This window comes from Trichoplusia ni, chromosome 6 (assembly GCF_003590095.1).
Source record: "Trichoplusia ni isolate ovarian cell line Hi5 chromosome 6, tn1, whole genome shotgun sequence".
Taxonomy (NCBI): Eukaryota; Metazoa; Arthropoda; class Insecta; order Lepidoptera; family Noctuidae; genus Trichoplusia; species Trichoplusia ni.
This window is the reverse complement of record NC_039483.1, coordinates 16074633-16092792: the sequence shown is the minus strand read 5'-3', so window position 1 is coordinate 16092792 and position 18160 is coordinate 16074633. Positions and strand designations below refer to the sequence as shown.

The 18160-nt window shown below is 34.4% G+C and overlaps 2 protein-coding genes across 3 annotated transcripts in view; both read left to right on the top strand.

The window, feature by feature from the left end:
• The window catches only part of LOC113495275, a 114644-nt gene extending 108400 nt beyond the window's left edge, over nt 1-6244 (top strand). Inside the window, exons 8-13 of one of the 2 annotated variants that reach the window (XM_026873940.1) lie at nt 156-314; nt 772-991; nt 1596-1741; nt 1935-2258; nt 2648-2851; nt 3463-6244. In XM_026873940.1, the coding sequence (XP_026729741.1) occupies nt 156-314; nt 772-991; nt 1596-1741; nt 1935-2258; nt 2648-2851; nt 3463-3560 (1151 nt within the window). In that variant the 3' untranslated portion in view covers nt 3561-6244. The remainder of the gene's footprint in view (nt 1-155; nt 315-771; nt 992-1595; nt 1742-1934; nt 2259-2647; nt 2852-3462) is intronic. The other variant, XM_026873941.1, reaches the window with a different exon arrangement.
• A 572-nt stretch (nt 6245-6816) lies between these two features.
• Nucleotides 6817-18160, top strand: part of LOC113495186 — a 93150-nt gene continuing 81806 nt past the window's right edge. The window contains exon 1 of the mRNA XM_026873795.1: nt 6817-7609. Within this exon, the coding sequence (XP_026729596.1) occupies nt 7232-7609 (378 nt within the window). The 5' untranslated portion in view covers nt 6817-7231. The remainder of the gene's footprint in view (nt 7610-18160) is intronic.

Genomic DNA, 18160 nt, shown 5'->3' with positions numbered 1-18160 from the left:
GGATATTTAAGACCTAAAATCGCCTGAAAACGCCATGGATTTTCATAAAATTACCAACAGTTGGCAGTAATTTTCCTTCACCACAAAATTTCCAAACACACGGCATGTATAAAAAAATGTAGGATGTTTTAAACTCTTTTCCTCTCTAATTTTAGACTTAGTTCTCAACACACGTGTTACAGCAACTGGAACAGTGAAGGAGCAGCCGATCCCGCCGGGCGGTATAGAGTACCGCGTGGCCCAGTCGGGGGACGCTACCTGCAATGGACTGTTCAGTGCCACCGAAGGCTCCAGAACCATGGCGCTTAAACGAGGTAGGTCACCATCTGACACATCCAAGTAATATTAATTTCGCTTCTGTTATTGATGTTGTTCCATCATTAAGACATAAGCGTCCCCTTGTCAATGGCATTCTCTTCTATCTCTTGGCCTTGTTATCCATCCCATGTCTGCTATCTTTTTTATAACGTATTCGCATCCCATCCTAGACCTACCGGGATTTTGCCGTCCATGTCTTGGAAAACAATCAGTTATAAGACTGTCTACACTAAGTGTCTTGCCCAACTCCATTTAAATTCTGTTGCTGTACAGCGACATCCCGTCGACTAGTTCTCACTCTAGTCCGATAGACTGATGACCCAAAAATGGTGACTAGCTGGCTCTCACTGCATTTGGAAGGTGGAGAACCTCGTGTTGTGTGACCGTGTGACGTAGAAAGTCTGAATTGATTGTTTGATAATTACCATGAAATTCCTCTGCTTCATTTTCTAGTGTCAGTCCGCTTCAACTGCCAGTTCCCATCGTGGATGACGTTCTCCCACACGTGGCACACGCTGGACTTCACCAGCAACTACACGTTTTACCAGCGGAACGCCACACTGCGAATCACGAACCAGACAGGAGCAGACATCAAGGTGTACTGCGTTAATGTGAAGGCGAGCTCTCCGAGCGGGAACTCGGTCGCTTTGGTTGCGCACTGGCAGCATCATTGGTAAGTTTCAGGTGGTATTGGGTCCATCGACTTTAAAAAAGAAGAGCTTCTCAATTTAAGAGTCGTTCAATAGTCTTCTATGATGTGCCACTGAAAAGAGTACTTTCTTAGCTTGAAATTTGATCACTGTAGTGTTTGATTCATTTTGTGGTAATGAGGAATGTGGTACTTAAAATAATGAGAATTGCAGTTTTACGTACTTTATTTAATTTTCGCTTATGGACGATAATTACTTTTCTTTTCATACTCATTTTTGATTATTAAATTGATATAAATATTACACGATAGGGTTGATATTGCTAGCTGTTAGAACTGCATGGATAGCAGGTAGAGGTTACCACGCCAAACCTTCTGTGCACGAGTGTCATAGATTCGATCCTCGCACAAAACAAGTGTTTATGTCATACACGAATGCTTGTCCTAAGTCTAGGTGCCTTTGACTATTTAACTTGAATATTATCAAAACTCGCTCCACAAGGATTCAATTCTTCAGTTCAAATTGCAAGGGTAAGGGAAAAATTACCCTATTGTTTTAGCAACCGCAATTGATTTTCAACCTTAAGCTACCATACCTTGTTCTAATTTGAGTACGTGTTGTGTGCAGCGTGTCCCGCTACGTGTGCGTGGTCCTGTACCGCCGCGACACGTACATCGCGGAGCTGCAGCGCGGCGCGCCGACGTCCCGCCCGGACGACGCGTGCTCGCCGCATCACTTCAATGCCGTTACCGCGCCTTATGTCACATTAGTTGGTAAGATACTCCCTATACTTAGCTGTACCTAGTTTTGGTAGAAAATGTATGTCTTAAGATGACTTGCGATGCGAAAATAAACTTTATTGGTGAGGCTTTTTTAAGGTGTTGGCTAAGTTAATAATAATAATAAATAATTTTAAAGTATTTTTTGTAAAAAGTTTTAACCGTACATATATTTTTCTTCTTTCAGCAAGCAACCCCGAATCAAAAGAGTGCCCTTACGCCGGCAAATATGAAATACAGAATCGGCGGAAAAGAGACACAAGTTCTAGCGAAGATAATAGGAGTAAAAGAGAGAAAGCTATGTTGGAACATAATCGTAGGGTTAACGGGAGTAGATTGTTCAATTTTAGCGTAAGCAACATGTCCAGTGCTCCGATGTTGCGGAGTAGGAGGGAGTCGGAGGGGGAGGTCTCGTGTGTGGTGAACAGCTACAACAGGCTGGAGGTGGGCTGCAATTCTGTCAAGAACATGGAATTCTACTCCACTTGTGAGAATAGAGAAGTTATGACAGGTGAGGACATTTTTAGTTAACCCTACGTGCAGGAATAATTGCGTGGAATTTAAGTAAAGAATAAGACAGATATTCAATTTAGATATTTTAAGATAAATCTTTCAAATTCATCGTATTTAGAAACATTTGATTTCTAATATTTAATTTGAAGGTGAACAGAAGTTTTTTCTTTCTAAAGTCGTCCTGTTAGTCATCAAAACGAAGAAGATATGTCTGATAAACCTTAGAAAGGCTACTCAGGAGCCTAAGGCACTTGTGTGGGACTTTTCTAGCCAGCCAAGAAATGTCAACTCTAGCGATTTGCAGAATAAATGATTTCATTTCCTATTATTTCACAATTTACACTGTTTTAATTGTAAATACTTACAAGACGTATTGTCGACTTGCAGCGTACACATGCCACGGCGGCTGGTACGAGAACGGCGCGTCGTTCGTGGTGACGACGCCGGTGACGCGCGACAGCCTGGCGGCGCGCCGCTACTGCTTCGTGGCGCGCGACACGCGCCGCGCCGCGCTGGCCCTGGCGCGCTCCGCCACCAACTGCCAGCGCCCGCCCGCCGCACACGACCTGCTCTTCGACGCTACCAGCACCGGTATACACACATCCTACTCTTGTTGCTTCCTGGGAGAACATATTTTGTTGCGGTCGACTGGAGATAAACACAGGGTTTATTACAGGACTTATGCTTAACCCAAGTCACTCTCGAATGTAATAAATTGCTCTTAATAAAAAGAAAAATATACATTATTTACAAAGCGTCAAAAAAGTCATCTTCATCCCTGCCAAAGTCGGGAAACGAGCCCTAGAGTATTTTTCTTGCTTCAGTCAAATATCATCGCGTAATTATTATTCATCCCACTCGAAAGCAAATCTAAAAATATAGTTTTTATATTTGCAATTATGTGTTAAGAAGTCCTCACCCCCATCTGCCCATTAACAATCAACTTAAAACGCCATTCATACAAAAATTGTCTAATCAATCTTCGAAGCGCCTGATTAAAGACTAATATCAACCAAGCAATGTAACTACAGAATCGCTTTAATAGTACTTAGGTAAACACAACAACAAGAAAAACAACTGGACGCAAACTTTCATCTATAGATGTGACACATGTGAAACAGTGTCTCCTCGCAATCTTTGCCAGTATTAATAATAATTAACACTAACTTACTCTAACTAAACCAACAATATTTACGTTACAGGTGAATGTCAAGACCAGACGAGCCACCAGGCGGCGCTGCGGATATCTCTAAGCTTTGTACTATACCTCCCAGTAATACACTACATCATACCGAGATGATTCCTAATACATTATTAAAGTCATTTCGGACCCCTCATCCTTGTAATTATAGCTACGACATAGACAGGCTTAGAAACTATACTATAGACAACAAACGTTCAGTTAACACACTTTGTAAACGTATATCAATGCTATTTTCCCGTTATTCTTACTTTCAATTAAAAAACTATTGTAAATCGTTTAAAAATCGATAAATCGTATATCATAGATAGACTCAATCGCCTAAACGTAATATTGCCACATAATAAAATAGCTAAATAACGTGAACCGTTATTTGTAACTGTTATTTCATTCTATTTAAATGTACAATTTTAGATATAATAAATTGACATGATAGGTGTCTTGATTGCACAAAACTATGCACTTATTTCTTAATTTCGTTTTGTTTTTTGATCGTCGCCTCCAAGTGAAGAGTTTTCTGAAATGTTTAATTTGATGGGTACATAAAACAAGGTAACGTTGTGACTTGTTTATTTCGCCATTGTAATTAATCATATTTTTATTTTAATAGCGATGCTAGTTGAAGTGGTGAACCTATGCTTGGAGGCACATCACTTTGGGTGTCTTGTGTATAGAACTTGTACAAGGTAGTAAAATGTTATCCTTGGATATATTTAATAAATGAGGAATGTTGTTAATTCTAAATCATATCAAATGAAACCCTGGCTGCAACCATAGTATCTCTTACCGTTGTAAATTAAATACTTTAATGAATACTCCTTCAGTGGTAGCTCAATGTGTTTAGACTACAATAAAAAGTCATAAAACGCCCTAACGACGTCCCTAGTGCAGTGCAACGCGTTGCATAACGTGTCCGCGAACTACCGTTTGACGCGATATAACGCGACCTTCAACCAATGCTAAACGCGACAGCTAGTTTATATGCAGCTTTATTATAGCTCTCCAATCTATCTTTAACATAATTTGGAACAATTAAGACTTGTATTGTTTAGCCTCATGTTAAAAATATCGAATATTCAAGGATAACATGTAATAGTTGACAAATGGTTGATAGATTTGATGAGAATGGTTGTGAAATACTTCTTGTTGCAACAATATTTTATATAAAGAAACTTTCTCTGTTGTATATTTGAATGTAAAACTAGCATTTTATTCTTTGTTTTCTTTACATCTAGAAGGAATGTAAAATTCTTGGCGCGCAAAAGTTTGATCTTATCACTATGATTTTATTTGCTAGTTGTTAGTGTTTACCGTTCAATATGTAATACATAATATACACAAACTATACTCGATATCTTGCATATACAATTTAATTTTAAAATGATACAAATTAGTAAGTTCCCTACAAATATGAAGCTTCGAATTATGTACAAAATCATTGTAAAATGTTATTGAGTAGCTAGAATAATTTAACTATATGTAAATTACGTTACTTTTATTTAAACTAATAATTTCTTACCTAGCATTCTGTATATTTTGATTAGTGTAATCATAAGTTTATTAGTCTAAGCACAATATTTCGAAGGCCCCATTGTTTTAGCGGTAGTAATTATTCTTACAACATATTTTTGAAATTACCTTGCATACCACAAGTCATCATGGCAACACACAATTCGTTGTATAGCATGTTTCAACTGTAGTACCACAACTATATGTGCCGCTAATAGTGGCGCTAGTATCGCTGGTATCACTTCAAAAGCTGTCGATTTTATTCGGGCAAATTTAAGTTCCGATTTTCGGCAACAGCAAAAATAATTTTGTCAAATTTGTCTTACACTATTTTTTGTACAACATAGGCATGTTGTATGTCAGCTTAACGATATAAATATTTAAAAACAAATATTTTAAGTAAATTTAATTGAAAATCTCGCCTCGGGACATTTAAAAAAAATGCCTGCATATTGTTTGTTTTTAATTTTGCTTCAGATCTTATTAGCACAAAAAGAACACTTCTGACTAGATTTATTGATTTTGTAGTTGCAATCTGAATTTTATTAAATACTTTGTATTTTTCTATCAAACCCAGCTATTACGACTGCCCGCCCAAATTAAACTCTAATAACGTGTCTTACCTACCTTTTTACATACCTTATCATTAAAAGTAACTACCTAATCCCTTAACTATTATCAGAAGTGTATCATCTTCCAAATATTAATGCTCAACTCGACTAGACTAGCAAATTATTTTCTAATAATTGATGGGGTCTAAATGATTGTTACAATGCACCATATAATGGTTGCTTCACTATCTTTGTATCTACTATTGTATTTGTTACAACATTTTTCACGAGAAAGCAATGTTTTCTCAAATCAAGCAATACTACTAAAGGTAAGATTAGATAAGACTACATTTAGATAAGTAAAAAACGAATACTCATTTTGAGATCAATGTAAAATTTAATTAAGTTATTAGATAATAAAATCGCAACAGCAATAATATATTTGTATTTATAGCTATTGAGCGTTAAATTTTTAATAGTTAGTAGACAGTTGTGAATAAAGGAGCTAGCGTTGTTGTTTTATAAAGTGACAGAGAGATTATTTCTTTGTGGAAGCTAACTCGAAGGGAAATCAGTCTGGATGTAATAAAATATAGGTAATTTTATACTGATTTTCTTAGAGGTAATCATCGTTATGTTTCCATTGTGTGATATAGGTACATTGAAATTAATTAAGTAAGTATATAGTCGTCAGCATGGATTAAAATAAACAGCGAAATTGATTCTGATTGGTTTTATTTTTACCCTATTACCTAACAAATTAATGAATAAAATTAGTGCCTCTAAAACACTAGAGTATAAAGTATTTTCGAAATGATGATAAAATTCAGAATATATAAGTTGGTACTAGAAATGACTCTGACATTAGTGATATAAACACACGATGTTGATGACCTGCTACGAGTCAGAGCCTACTTTTAAAGTTTTTTTTAATTTGGGTATCTTACATGCAAAATGATTTCTAGTAAAAAACAAATATACTTATAATAATATACCAAAAATTGTATTCAGGATTTTATTACCCAAATAAACAACAACTAGAGAAAATAACTAGATCAGAAATTATTTTGAAACTCATTTAGTTGTCCATTTGTGATGTATAAATAATTTACGTATAATTTTATTCCCTTTCCAATATATAATTTGTCTTAAAATCTTATCATCAAAATTTTATACGTTGTGACTACTTTTAAAACGTTTTAACGTTCCGTTCCGACCATTTAATCTGAACGCAGCAATATGACAATGCTACCAACTGAACAACACCAACGCACGATTCAAAGCTGTCAACATTCTGATAAGTCATGTCATGTGTTGGTGTTGCTTGGCTTGCTTGCTTTCAGCTTTCTTTACTTTGCTTGTACGCGCGTCGTCAGTCAATTGGACTGTTTATGTGTAGAAACATTTATCGCATAACACACAAATCGTAACAACAAACTCGATCGTTAATAATAAACCGAAACAAGCCCTGTAAAGTGCCAATAACAGGAGGATATTTGGGAAATATGTGAAAGTGACAGTAGCAAAATCGACATAGTTTTGTGTGATTATAATGTTATTTCGCATATTTTCGAGTACCGTCAGTTAGTGTATTAGCGTTCACAAATATGTTGCGCGTGAAGCACAGTCCTTGTGTGGTGGAGGACACTTGATCGGGAACACTATGTTCGAAGCGGGATAAGCGTACTCGTTATAGCACGATCAGCTATAATGCAACACGAGTGTACGCAGGAGGGTGGCAGGAGCAGGTACGAGCGGCGCAAGCCGAGCAAAGTGCTGAAGATAGCGGAGAGCTTCACGAACCTGGATGAGACGGCCAAGTCGGGGCGTTACGTGCGAGGGCCGCACTCGAAGGTGGGCCGCAGGTACCGGGACGGCGAGAACGGGAGCCGGACTAAGCGTACGGTGTGTTGTGATGGTGATTGTGATAAGGAGTCAGGTGTGAGTGAGGATTGTGAGAGACTGGGCGACCGCCGGGTGACGGGCTCGTCATGTACGGCCCTGCGGACCGCCGTCGCGGCGCTCTACCCCTTCGACGACTTCGTGCTCGAGAAGATCGGAGCTGGCTTCTTCTCAGAAGTCTTCAAAGTAAGTCAATTTTTGTTTACTTAATTTTAGAACATGTTATTCCTGTTGTTTATAATTTAAAAATTAACTAACGTCTCAACTGATTTATGAAGGGCACAATGCCTTAAACCTCAATATAAACACTACCACATTTCTATACCAAAAACTTCAACCAATATTTCCTACACTCAGAAGAAAATCTACCATGCAAACTGCTTCTACTTTGAATAGTTTAAAAGACTTTCAACAATCTCTTTTGAAAATAATTTATGATGAAAATAAATGTATTATGTATGGGTGACCAACATTAATTATACTATTTTATTAAACAACCTTACAACATAACTGTTTATATTATACTTAAAACTAGTCTACAAAAAATAAATATAGATTTTTATTTTAAACTCATTTCAAGTTTTTTGACTACCTTAGGTAACAGTTTTATTACAAGCCAATTATAAATCAAACTAGTTTTATCAAATCAATCCAATCTATATTTTTGTTTGTTTATTGCAATAAACCATAAATCAATTATTGTGATAAAAAAAAACATTTTGTGAACAAGAGAAAAAACTTCTGATTATAAATTTCATCATTTTAAAAGAAGAACTAAGAAATATACATACCAATATCGCTTAATATATCTCAACAGAAAAGACAAAACCAATCTTCTAAAACAAAGTTGTAACTGTCATATATCTTCATAAGATATTCCTCAAATAATGACAATTAATATTGCCATTCCACTTGGCACCTTTAGTTACCTTCCCATTTCACGAGACTGGCACCTTGCCATAATTTTAATGGCCCTTTATAGTTATTTATTGGGTACCTAAATATCTGCCTGTTGTACTTAGGTCCGACGTTTAGATATGCAGTGCAATAATGTCTGTCATGTCGTTACTATTATACTGCTCTTACAAATGAGATGTAATTTATTTAAACTAATAAGTATTTAGTAGACAATGTTACCTGTGCTATAATCAAAGTTTGATTCGTAAACAAGAGTTTTCTTGAAATTCTATTTGGATTTCTGCAAGAGCATTAACCTATTAATCAAATATCATGACCATAAAATCTTTTATCAATAAATCAACCAGTGAAATGGATCTATTATAATGTCTACCTATTATGGTAGAAATTCACTTACCATTTAAAACATTGTCATAAAATCCTCAGATGTTATCCCCAAACAATATTTGATAGCAAACTTCAGGTTGATATAAAGAAACCCACAACAGTTTGATACGAAGACCACTAACTCTCTACAAATAGATATCATAGGTGAAATGTAAACAAAGTGTATTGAATGTAAATAACTATCAAGCAGCTACTTAAAAGTTCACACAGCACCATGTGGAATATGATTGCTTCGTTCAAATCCACGCAAATGACCTCATTGATATTCAATGGGTGATTAAATGTGACATGAATATTGTTACAAACTATATAGATACTTTATTTGCATTGGGGGAATTGAAGGTTGTAGCCTTGATCGTGACCTTGAGTACAATTTTGTGGCACGGAACTGGCAACTAGAATTGTATGGCGAATTATCCTTTTACGTAACAGAATAATTGTGTTGAGTTTTGTTTATCATTGATGTCGTTTTGTGCTTGCTTTAATGAATAAATCCTATAGAATTATTGTTCTGTAGTTTCGGATTGAAGGATGATTTCATAGTTTGAGTACATTTGTCATATTTCCAATTGTGATTGTAATTTCTCTATATCAACAAACATTTCATTAACAAAAGCCAGTTGTTTCCTCTGGTTTTTGTGACAAAGGCTTATTAATATGCGTGGTGTTGAAAATTCGAAAAATGTATTAAATATTACTGAATGATGAATGCTTTGTGTGTGGTATGTAGATGTTTCGGTCACACTACAGTTTGTTTAAACAAGTGGCACCCTTAGTACATGTTTCAGTCACTGACATCACATGTTAATTATTAGATTGTCTGATGCATGGAATATATTACATGTTAGAATACATTCTTATGAGAAATGTATGAGTAACATTTCTGTAACATCATGGAGTGTTTATTAATTTAATTTTTAATGTTGGTACCATGTTTTTCAGTATGCATGGTCAATGTACTGTCTGATGTCATGTATGTATGTAGAACTTATTTATTTTTTGATGTGTTAAATGAATTATCATGCTTACAATATCATACAAGAATAGGTACTGTATACAATACAGTATTACCTATTCAATATGGGCTATAAATACATATGACTCTTCATACACACCTAAGTACTTAATTTAGAAATATTTTGAGTGAATATGGAAACCTTTTTTAAGTTGTTCATGCTTAGTATATGTCTATTAGTTAGGTTCACAACTATTATCACATATTATGTTAAGATATATATGACCTTTCGCAGTCAATTCTTAGAATTATCACGTGATACAGAAGGATTTTCGTTCTCACTTAATTATATGTCTATTAATGGGAGCTCTTTAGTAATGCTTAACTATCTCTTATGTAAAATCATTTGACTTTTCCATGCGAACGAAAATCAAATCTGAGTTGGTTCGTCGTCGCTCTACAACGCGTAGTGCAGTATACCGCTTCTACAATCATTAATTTAATAACTTCTGGAGAAGTTCTCACAAGAAGAAAAAGAAATGCCGAAAGTGGTCTCGAGTACTTACTTAAAATATCAAACTGTATTCCTATAAACCTATGTGGCATTTATTTATTACATGATTCTTTGAATAATTGAATGTTGATGGAAACAAACTCCTACAGTCGGCTTTCGGTACTTACTTTTTAATTATGGAAGATCTCACCTTGCATGTTAAATCCTCATTGATACTTATTAAGCAGTTGGTCCATTAACTATTAACCTCAATATCCAGTTCATCGAGCTTGCATAAAGCATAATTTAATACCTTAATTACCACTTGTAAGTAATCTTAACTTTATATTTCCTGCGATTAACTACGGTACGACGAATCTAGAATCGTACGGAAAAGGAAATGTCATCAGGAAATGGACTAGTCTTAAGGCCTATTGTACTCTCAAGGTTGTGTCAAGTACTTTGGGTTTCTATGATATATCGCTTGATAACTTTGTATTACCTGTAGACTGACACGCGTCATTTGTTTTGGTTTAAATGTGCGATTGTAACTCCTCAAGTGATGCAGTCTGGTTTTAATCTATTGAAGCTTAGTTAAACAAAATCTTATCGTCCTTCAAACTATTTTGTTTCTTAACATCTTTAGTTGCATGCATGTACAGTTGAAAGTGTTTTTCAAAGTGCAAACGGGGCCAAGTTTGCAGCTTAGACAAATCGTTTTGCGTTTTTTGTGATGCTAATTTTTCATCGCGAATACCTACTTGCAATTTCTGGCTGTATTTTTTTGCTTCAGTTACGTTCATATAATTTACGAGAATTTTCCAGTACATCGAACTTGAGGCCATCAATCATAAAAACGCGGCGTTGCGTAATCAAGGATCGAACCAAAGTTTTTGTTTATTAAGAAATTTTTGAATAAAAACTTAACGACTTTCGGACGCGGCTCGTATCATAATTGTTTTACTTACATTGTCGAATTTTATTACATTTTAATAGCAATACGTGTTCGCGATTCAACACGCTCGATGTGCCGGGAACGAATACCGCAACTCAACTTATTCATCAACACGAACAATACCGTTTAAATACCATTTTACTGTATAATAAAGTGTTTGTCCTAAATCGTTGACAAGTATAACGACGACAGTATAAAATGTATTCGATGCTAGCACGCAATATTTGCGAATACTTAACATGGAGGTTTTTCTAAAAATAAATTGAGAAAGCAGGTCTCCGAATGAACGTATAAACTGTTGGATTGATGGTCGAACATCTAGCTTTTATTAGATCACTTAAAGCTGTACTCCACCTAATTGGTTTCGTTTCAAACTGTAACGAAGAAAATGTATGGTGTAGAGATTACTCGCTTGAACATTGGACTAACTTACTGACTCGGTGTAACAAATTTCACTCAATTGGTTTGCAGTTACCGAGGGGAAATGAATCGTTCACTCGTAGTCCGTTCATCTAGAAGTGGATTAATCATAGATTGGTTGCCATTGGTAACTAAATGTTATGCATCAATTTAATTCAGTTGCATACGAGATATGAATGTGTTCATGATATTTTGAGCTTGATTTTGTAATTTAAATGATCAATTATTAATTCTTTGGCATTTGTTTTAATAGCACAAAAATCGGGCAAGGACACTCCTTGCAGTTCTTTATTAGTTTGAAGCAACTTTTACTTTTTTTAAATGAATGCACCTATTATCTAATAATTAAGTGTTTTGCCACCAGAATTTAAATCAAATTCATTCGTGTGATTTATTTAACATACCATCAGTATAAAAATAAAACAAGTCACATTTTTTTTGCTCTTATTTTTATTAATTTACGAATTTAATACGGTCTTGACGTTTATTACCGCTGCGAGGGCAATGTTTTCAGTGTCCGAATGCCCTTTGCTATAACAAGTGTCCTTTCGAACAAAACATACATTGTCTGGGCGTGTGTTTGTAAACTGCTACCAAAATCGGTAACACGACGCCGGACAATTGAATGGAGTTCTAAAAGACATTCTTGTAATGTAGATCAGTTATAGCATGGTTTGCAGCTGCTGGTTTGGATATCATAACGAATTATTTATTTTCATAATTATATTTAATTAAAAACCTTATTTTTCGGTCTTGCCTCTTCCTGAACTCTATTTTCTTCTCTTTCGTATCCTCTGGTCGGTCGCGGCCATATTGATCATAGTGAGGCATCATTCATTACATTCATCATTGCTTTCACTCTTTTAAGTTTGTAAACACAGTAGTAAAACCTTTGGGCTATTTTCTGGGATAGTTTACTTCCTACGTATGGAATCGTCTAGTAGGAGTCATACGAGGCACGGATAAATATCTGTCTCGCGAACCATTTCCCATATTTTATATTAATACAGTTCTTTAATTATTCTAAGTAGGTACCCTAAAACATCTTTTTTTTACTTTAAACGATAACATCGAAGTAAATATGATCATGAAACATTAGAAATCGCAGTAAACAAGTAACAAACAGCATTAAGTAGCCGTGCCCTCCCATGCGAGGAAGCAATGATTCATTCAAAGTCAGGATATAACCTTGGTGCGAAACGCACAAGGTTCACGACTCATGCGGTTTATAAATCACTTAATTATAGTTCACCACGTGTGGTGCAGCTCTATTCACGATGGGCCCAGCTAATTGTGTGTAGACCGGGAGCGTGGTTGTATTCGCCCTTTCACTATATTTATCAAACATTTTTTTTGGTTTGTAGGTTAATCGAAGTTGGCCCAAAAGGAGGCGATATTATGTCTTGCATGTAGGCAGACTGTGATGGCTCATGCCGTGTCAAAATTTAGAATAATAGACACAGTGACGTCGAAGAATACCACATTTGTCATAGTTTTATTTTTGATATCGATTATCTAAGATTTATCATCTAAAAATGTATACGATTTAAAAAAACTGGCATCCAAAAAAGAAAGTCCACGATTACGTATTTCTAATGATAAAGCGATCCTTAGATTGCATAGTAAATACGTGATTATTCAAATAAGTCCGAATCACAGTCTTTAATCGTTTCAATTCGTTTTTAAGAAAGCGCATGTTAACAGAACATGAGGTTTTATCGTATTATGTAACTAAACTACATAATTGTTAGTGTTTTGGTAATGTTAAGCATTCGAACAACGTGTGTGCTAATTCGAGGAAATAATTTGTTGAAGATGCACGCGATTGTATAATTTAAGTAATCCTTTAATTTATTTGAGTACGGATGGTAACTGAAGCTTACTTATTTTTTTTAACATACTTTTTTTGTGGTGATTTCTTTAAGTATGTATCTAATGTTTTATACAATAACGGGATTGACGTATTGAATTAACTTTCGTAACGATATAAATTATAATCATTAAATTAATAAAATTAAACACTATTTTTTTTTATTTATATTTCTTTTTTTGAAACCTGTCTAGTAAACGAAAGAAACACCCAAGCAGACGTATCTCGCTTTCATATTACTTAATCACTTTTTAATATTGATATAAAACAAATTGAAATACGATATATTTGTTTTATCGTATTTAACTTTCTCTTGTTCACGATGTAATTATAAACTTTACTGTCCATCTCCTGGTCTGTAGTCGTGTATGACATAAATGAAATTCCGTCTAGGGTTCACCTTCGTACGGCGTATAACAGGTTCTAAAAGTACTGGCGAAGTATTATGAGGACATTATTAATTGCAATGACATTTCATAAGATGATTAAGGCGTGTGTTTATTGCTCTCGGTTCAGTTATATGGCCAGCTATCGAGTTTTTCTTCTACTTCAATGTTAACGTTTTACCTTTGGTGTTAAATACTCTTTTGTTTTTTAATAGTTGTAGATGTATTGCCAACATCACAGTACGGTCTACGTTCCTACTCATTTACCAAATATTTAAAGTTTTAAGAGACAAGTTATTAATTTAATACTAAATGCATCGAAATTTTGTTTTTTTTTTATGTTTATATCCTTCGAGTGATTTTTCTGTACTCGACCTTTTTATATGAAAATTTCTCGAATATTAAGTTTCTTTAATCGATTAATTACTCCCCTATTATTTATTTATAATGATTAACAATTATCGCATATCATGATATTATCCGCTATTATTGAACATTATTTTATTAATTTACGATTACGGAAACAGCAGTAACTGTTTTGCATTTTTTGCTTTTCCTGCTCGATTTAAACTAAGATTTCTATTTTGATACTTTGTTTTTGAATTGGTTTCCTCAACTTTGCTGTTCAAATTCTAAACGATTTGCTACTGATTACTAAATAACAGATACAAAATGAAATAACACTACTTGACCTAGCAATGTTACAGTTTACAGTAATAGCCAATAGGCTATTGCTAAAATACCTGAAAATAACAAAATAATGAAACATTGAATTGACTTTAAACTTCACAATACAACTGTTACGAATTTCTGCTATCTGAATTAGTGACGCAGAACTTAAGTGAACAAGTAATTGATAGTGAATTGTTTGAAGTTAAATTAAAATTAGTTTCACCACTGTCACACGACTTGAGTTCGCATTTACAAGTGATTTATTTATCTAAACAAAGCTCCTAGTAAACACGAAAATAATTGAAGAAGAATTATATATTCAAAGTGCTTTATTTATATGTAGTATCCCTATTAGCGTCTCTTCTAATTGTATCGATTACCTTTGTCAAGTCTCAACCCTAAAACCCAAGTTACCTAAACGTTTAGTCCAATCTATGGAAGATGTATCAAAGATTTTGAGAAATTCTTTTGAAAAAATCGGTCTCACAAAATATTAAATAAGTGATATCATGTTATTCTTGCATGGTTATGTAAATCATTTGTACGAAATCTTCACCTCTGTGGCTTGACCCTCGACTTTTCATTTCATCCACAATCTGTCGTAAAGTCGATACACAAAGTTCAAATTTTAAGTAATCTGCTATTTGAATACACTTCTGGAATAAGAACTACATGAGAAAAATTCCAGCGTAAATTCTTCTTCTACCTGGCTATGACTATACACAACCTTGATTTATTACCAGGACATATTTAATAATTTATTCAATTCAGGATATTTCAATAATTTATTCTCCAAAATTTGCAGCCACTCTTTCACCCTGCCAATAGGACCGGTTGCCAGTTTTTTGGGTTAATGTTGCTCCGCCGGTTGATATCAGGTGTCAACCTTGCGGCGAAGGCTGTCCGTATCGTTGTTTTGATGACTTGTGTAGTTGTGCCACTAATTTTGGTTGTACAACCTAGGATAATGACCCATATAGACCCGTTTGCCTTGTAACATCAGCTGGTTGGCTTCCCGTATTGATTTCTATCAGAGACGTGTTGGTCGTACGCCGTTTAAGTAGGTAATAATATTCTAACGGTATTTTATTGATGTATTTTTTTTAATTCTGAATAAAAACTCGTTTTACGTTTTATTAAGCCTTTGATTTATAACTATTGATGTTTTAATAAACCCTATAAATTGTCTAAGCATCAACCTTCGACTTTATGCACTGTTTTTGCATGATCCGTTATAAAAAACCAAGACCTCTCTTTTTTATACTTTTCGCTAACCTAAATAGGTATTACCTCGCATATTTCTTTCCGTTACCTACAATTAAATTGCAAAAATTCTTTCTACCATGTTAACATATTTTTTGAAACGGTTACTGTAGTTCGGCCTTGTGTGTTGCGAAATGTAAACTAGATTATGTATTCACAAATTAATTAAATTCCTGACACGAAATTTTAATACTGACTGCGTACGATATTTTATGCAGTGTTAATACAAGACAAATGCAAGTAATTATTTCGCTGCTACATAAAATATATGGTTAGTTGTCCCTTATAATACATGAGCATTTTCCAACGGGTCCCCAATGAAAAACGAGACAGGATTAAGTCGTAACATTTAGAAGAGCTAACGCCGGTCCCGATCATGAATCACGTACAAATCTAACAGTTTATCATTCCACCCATAAATAGTTAATTGTTAATCTCGACGTCTAGAATAAACCAACTGGGGATCAGTCTAGACTTCTGCGACGGTCTGAATCATTCAGGTATTCAAAATCCATATTTATAACTCTGGCGATCTTCCACAGAGCTTATTGACTATAACATAAAACATATATAATTTATGTTGTCAACGAACGGATGGACGACGTATGTGAATGTCTAATTGATGTAATGCTGCTGTTTTCATAAGGATAGGAACGTTTGGTTCGAATTTTACTGATCTAACCGATATCGGTTAGATCAGTAAAATTCGAACTTAATTACTGTACTGTAAGTATTCAATTACTTAACAATATTGTTAAGTAATTGATAACTTAAACTCAGTTCTTTTTAACGGTATCCGTTTTCTAGAAATAATTTCAGCAGCAGTAGGTCATCACTGAACAAACTTTACCACAGTAGAATTATTATAATAAATTATTTTTCCTTATAAAATAATACTCATAAAATTAAGATTATAGTTATTAATTAATTCGTTCATAAGATTTTCTTGTTATTTTCTTACCATTTCATTGAACATTTTAGTGCGGTTTCAATGTATAGAATCAGAATCCATTAAGATCTATCACTCTCTCGCCTTGATTATCAACGCGGATAATCACCAGTTTTCTCATGAATTTTCACCGACTGTAGTCACGTTTGCACATTTATACTTACCTTATAAACATGTTATTAGCATTCATGTAATAGCGAGTAAATTTTCCGAGATTACTCTGTTATATGTGTTTCTCCCAAGTCCATACAATATTCATTTTATCGCCAAGCTGCGTTAATTTTTATGGCTAATGTTGTAATAGAAAATAACTTTGTGATACTGAACAATGAAAGTTGTATTGTATTTTTATACGTTAAGTCGCACATATTGTAATAAGTATTGCAAGTTGTATTTTAAATACGTTTTTAATAGTCCAAAAGTACTTAAAACAAAACACACACGAAGTAAAGTATTATAGAGCTGAAAATTTCCATCAAAAAGACCTTCTGTTAAGTGATAATTGGATCTTATTTGTTATTATAAAAATTGAAATTTTAACATCGTCCCAGGGTGACAGAGATCATCTCGCTACGGTCTACTCTGGGCAGAACTGCTTGTACCAAATAAGCATTTGCATCAATCTCTTACCTCAATATTAATTTAAGCATTATAACTTAACAAATTTTACACAAGACCTAAATAAAAACTTAAATCCAAGCATAACCCAGACACCAATAAGATGGTAGGTAACTACCGCTTAAATTCTAATTTTAAAGTATCCGTTCACATAGTTTTCTGTACTATTAAGATTTTTTACGTGTCTTCAAGACAAAGTCTGTTGTAATTAGATAAGGGTCATTAAAATTTCATGCGAGAACAATTTGCTAATTAGCCACGTGTGATATTTCTTGCATATTATATAAATGTTGATATTTTAAGGTAGTCAGCAACAACCTTTTCACTTGCTAGTCCGAAATGGAAAGTGATGTTCGTCAATTGTTTTGTAGTTTACTACGAAACATTACACAATTAATCGTTTACGTGTTATGTAATTGTTCTAGATACAATTGCTTAGTAAGACAGTGTAAGGTATTTCTCTAAAGAATTTCAATTTAGCGCCTTGCAGGAATTTTGCTTGCTTTGCAAATAGAGACGTACGACGTACTTTGAACATAGGTTAAAGGGCTCTACAAAATCATGTTACAGTTCTATTATATTAACTAAATAGTTATGTGTTTCTACAATAGGCACTTATATCGCTGGCGGCTATGTTCCACTATAATGGACAGAATTTGAACAATATTGGATGCGTGTCTGCGAAACCCATCGAGGAATACAAGGAAGGAACATTACATACATGCCATTGGATATTATGAGCACCTCGCCGATTTACACACATTTATTTATCATCAATACAAAGTATGATCAAAACATTTAAAGTATGAATTGTAATAGCTGACACATCTCCCATAAAGATTCAGAATTCG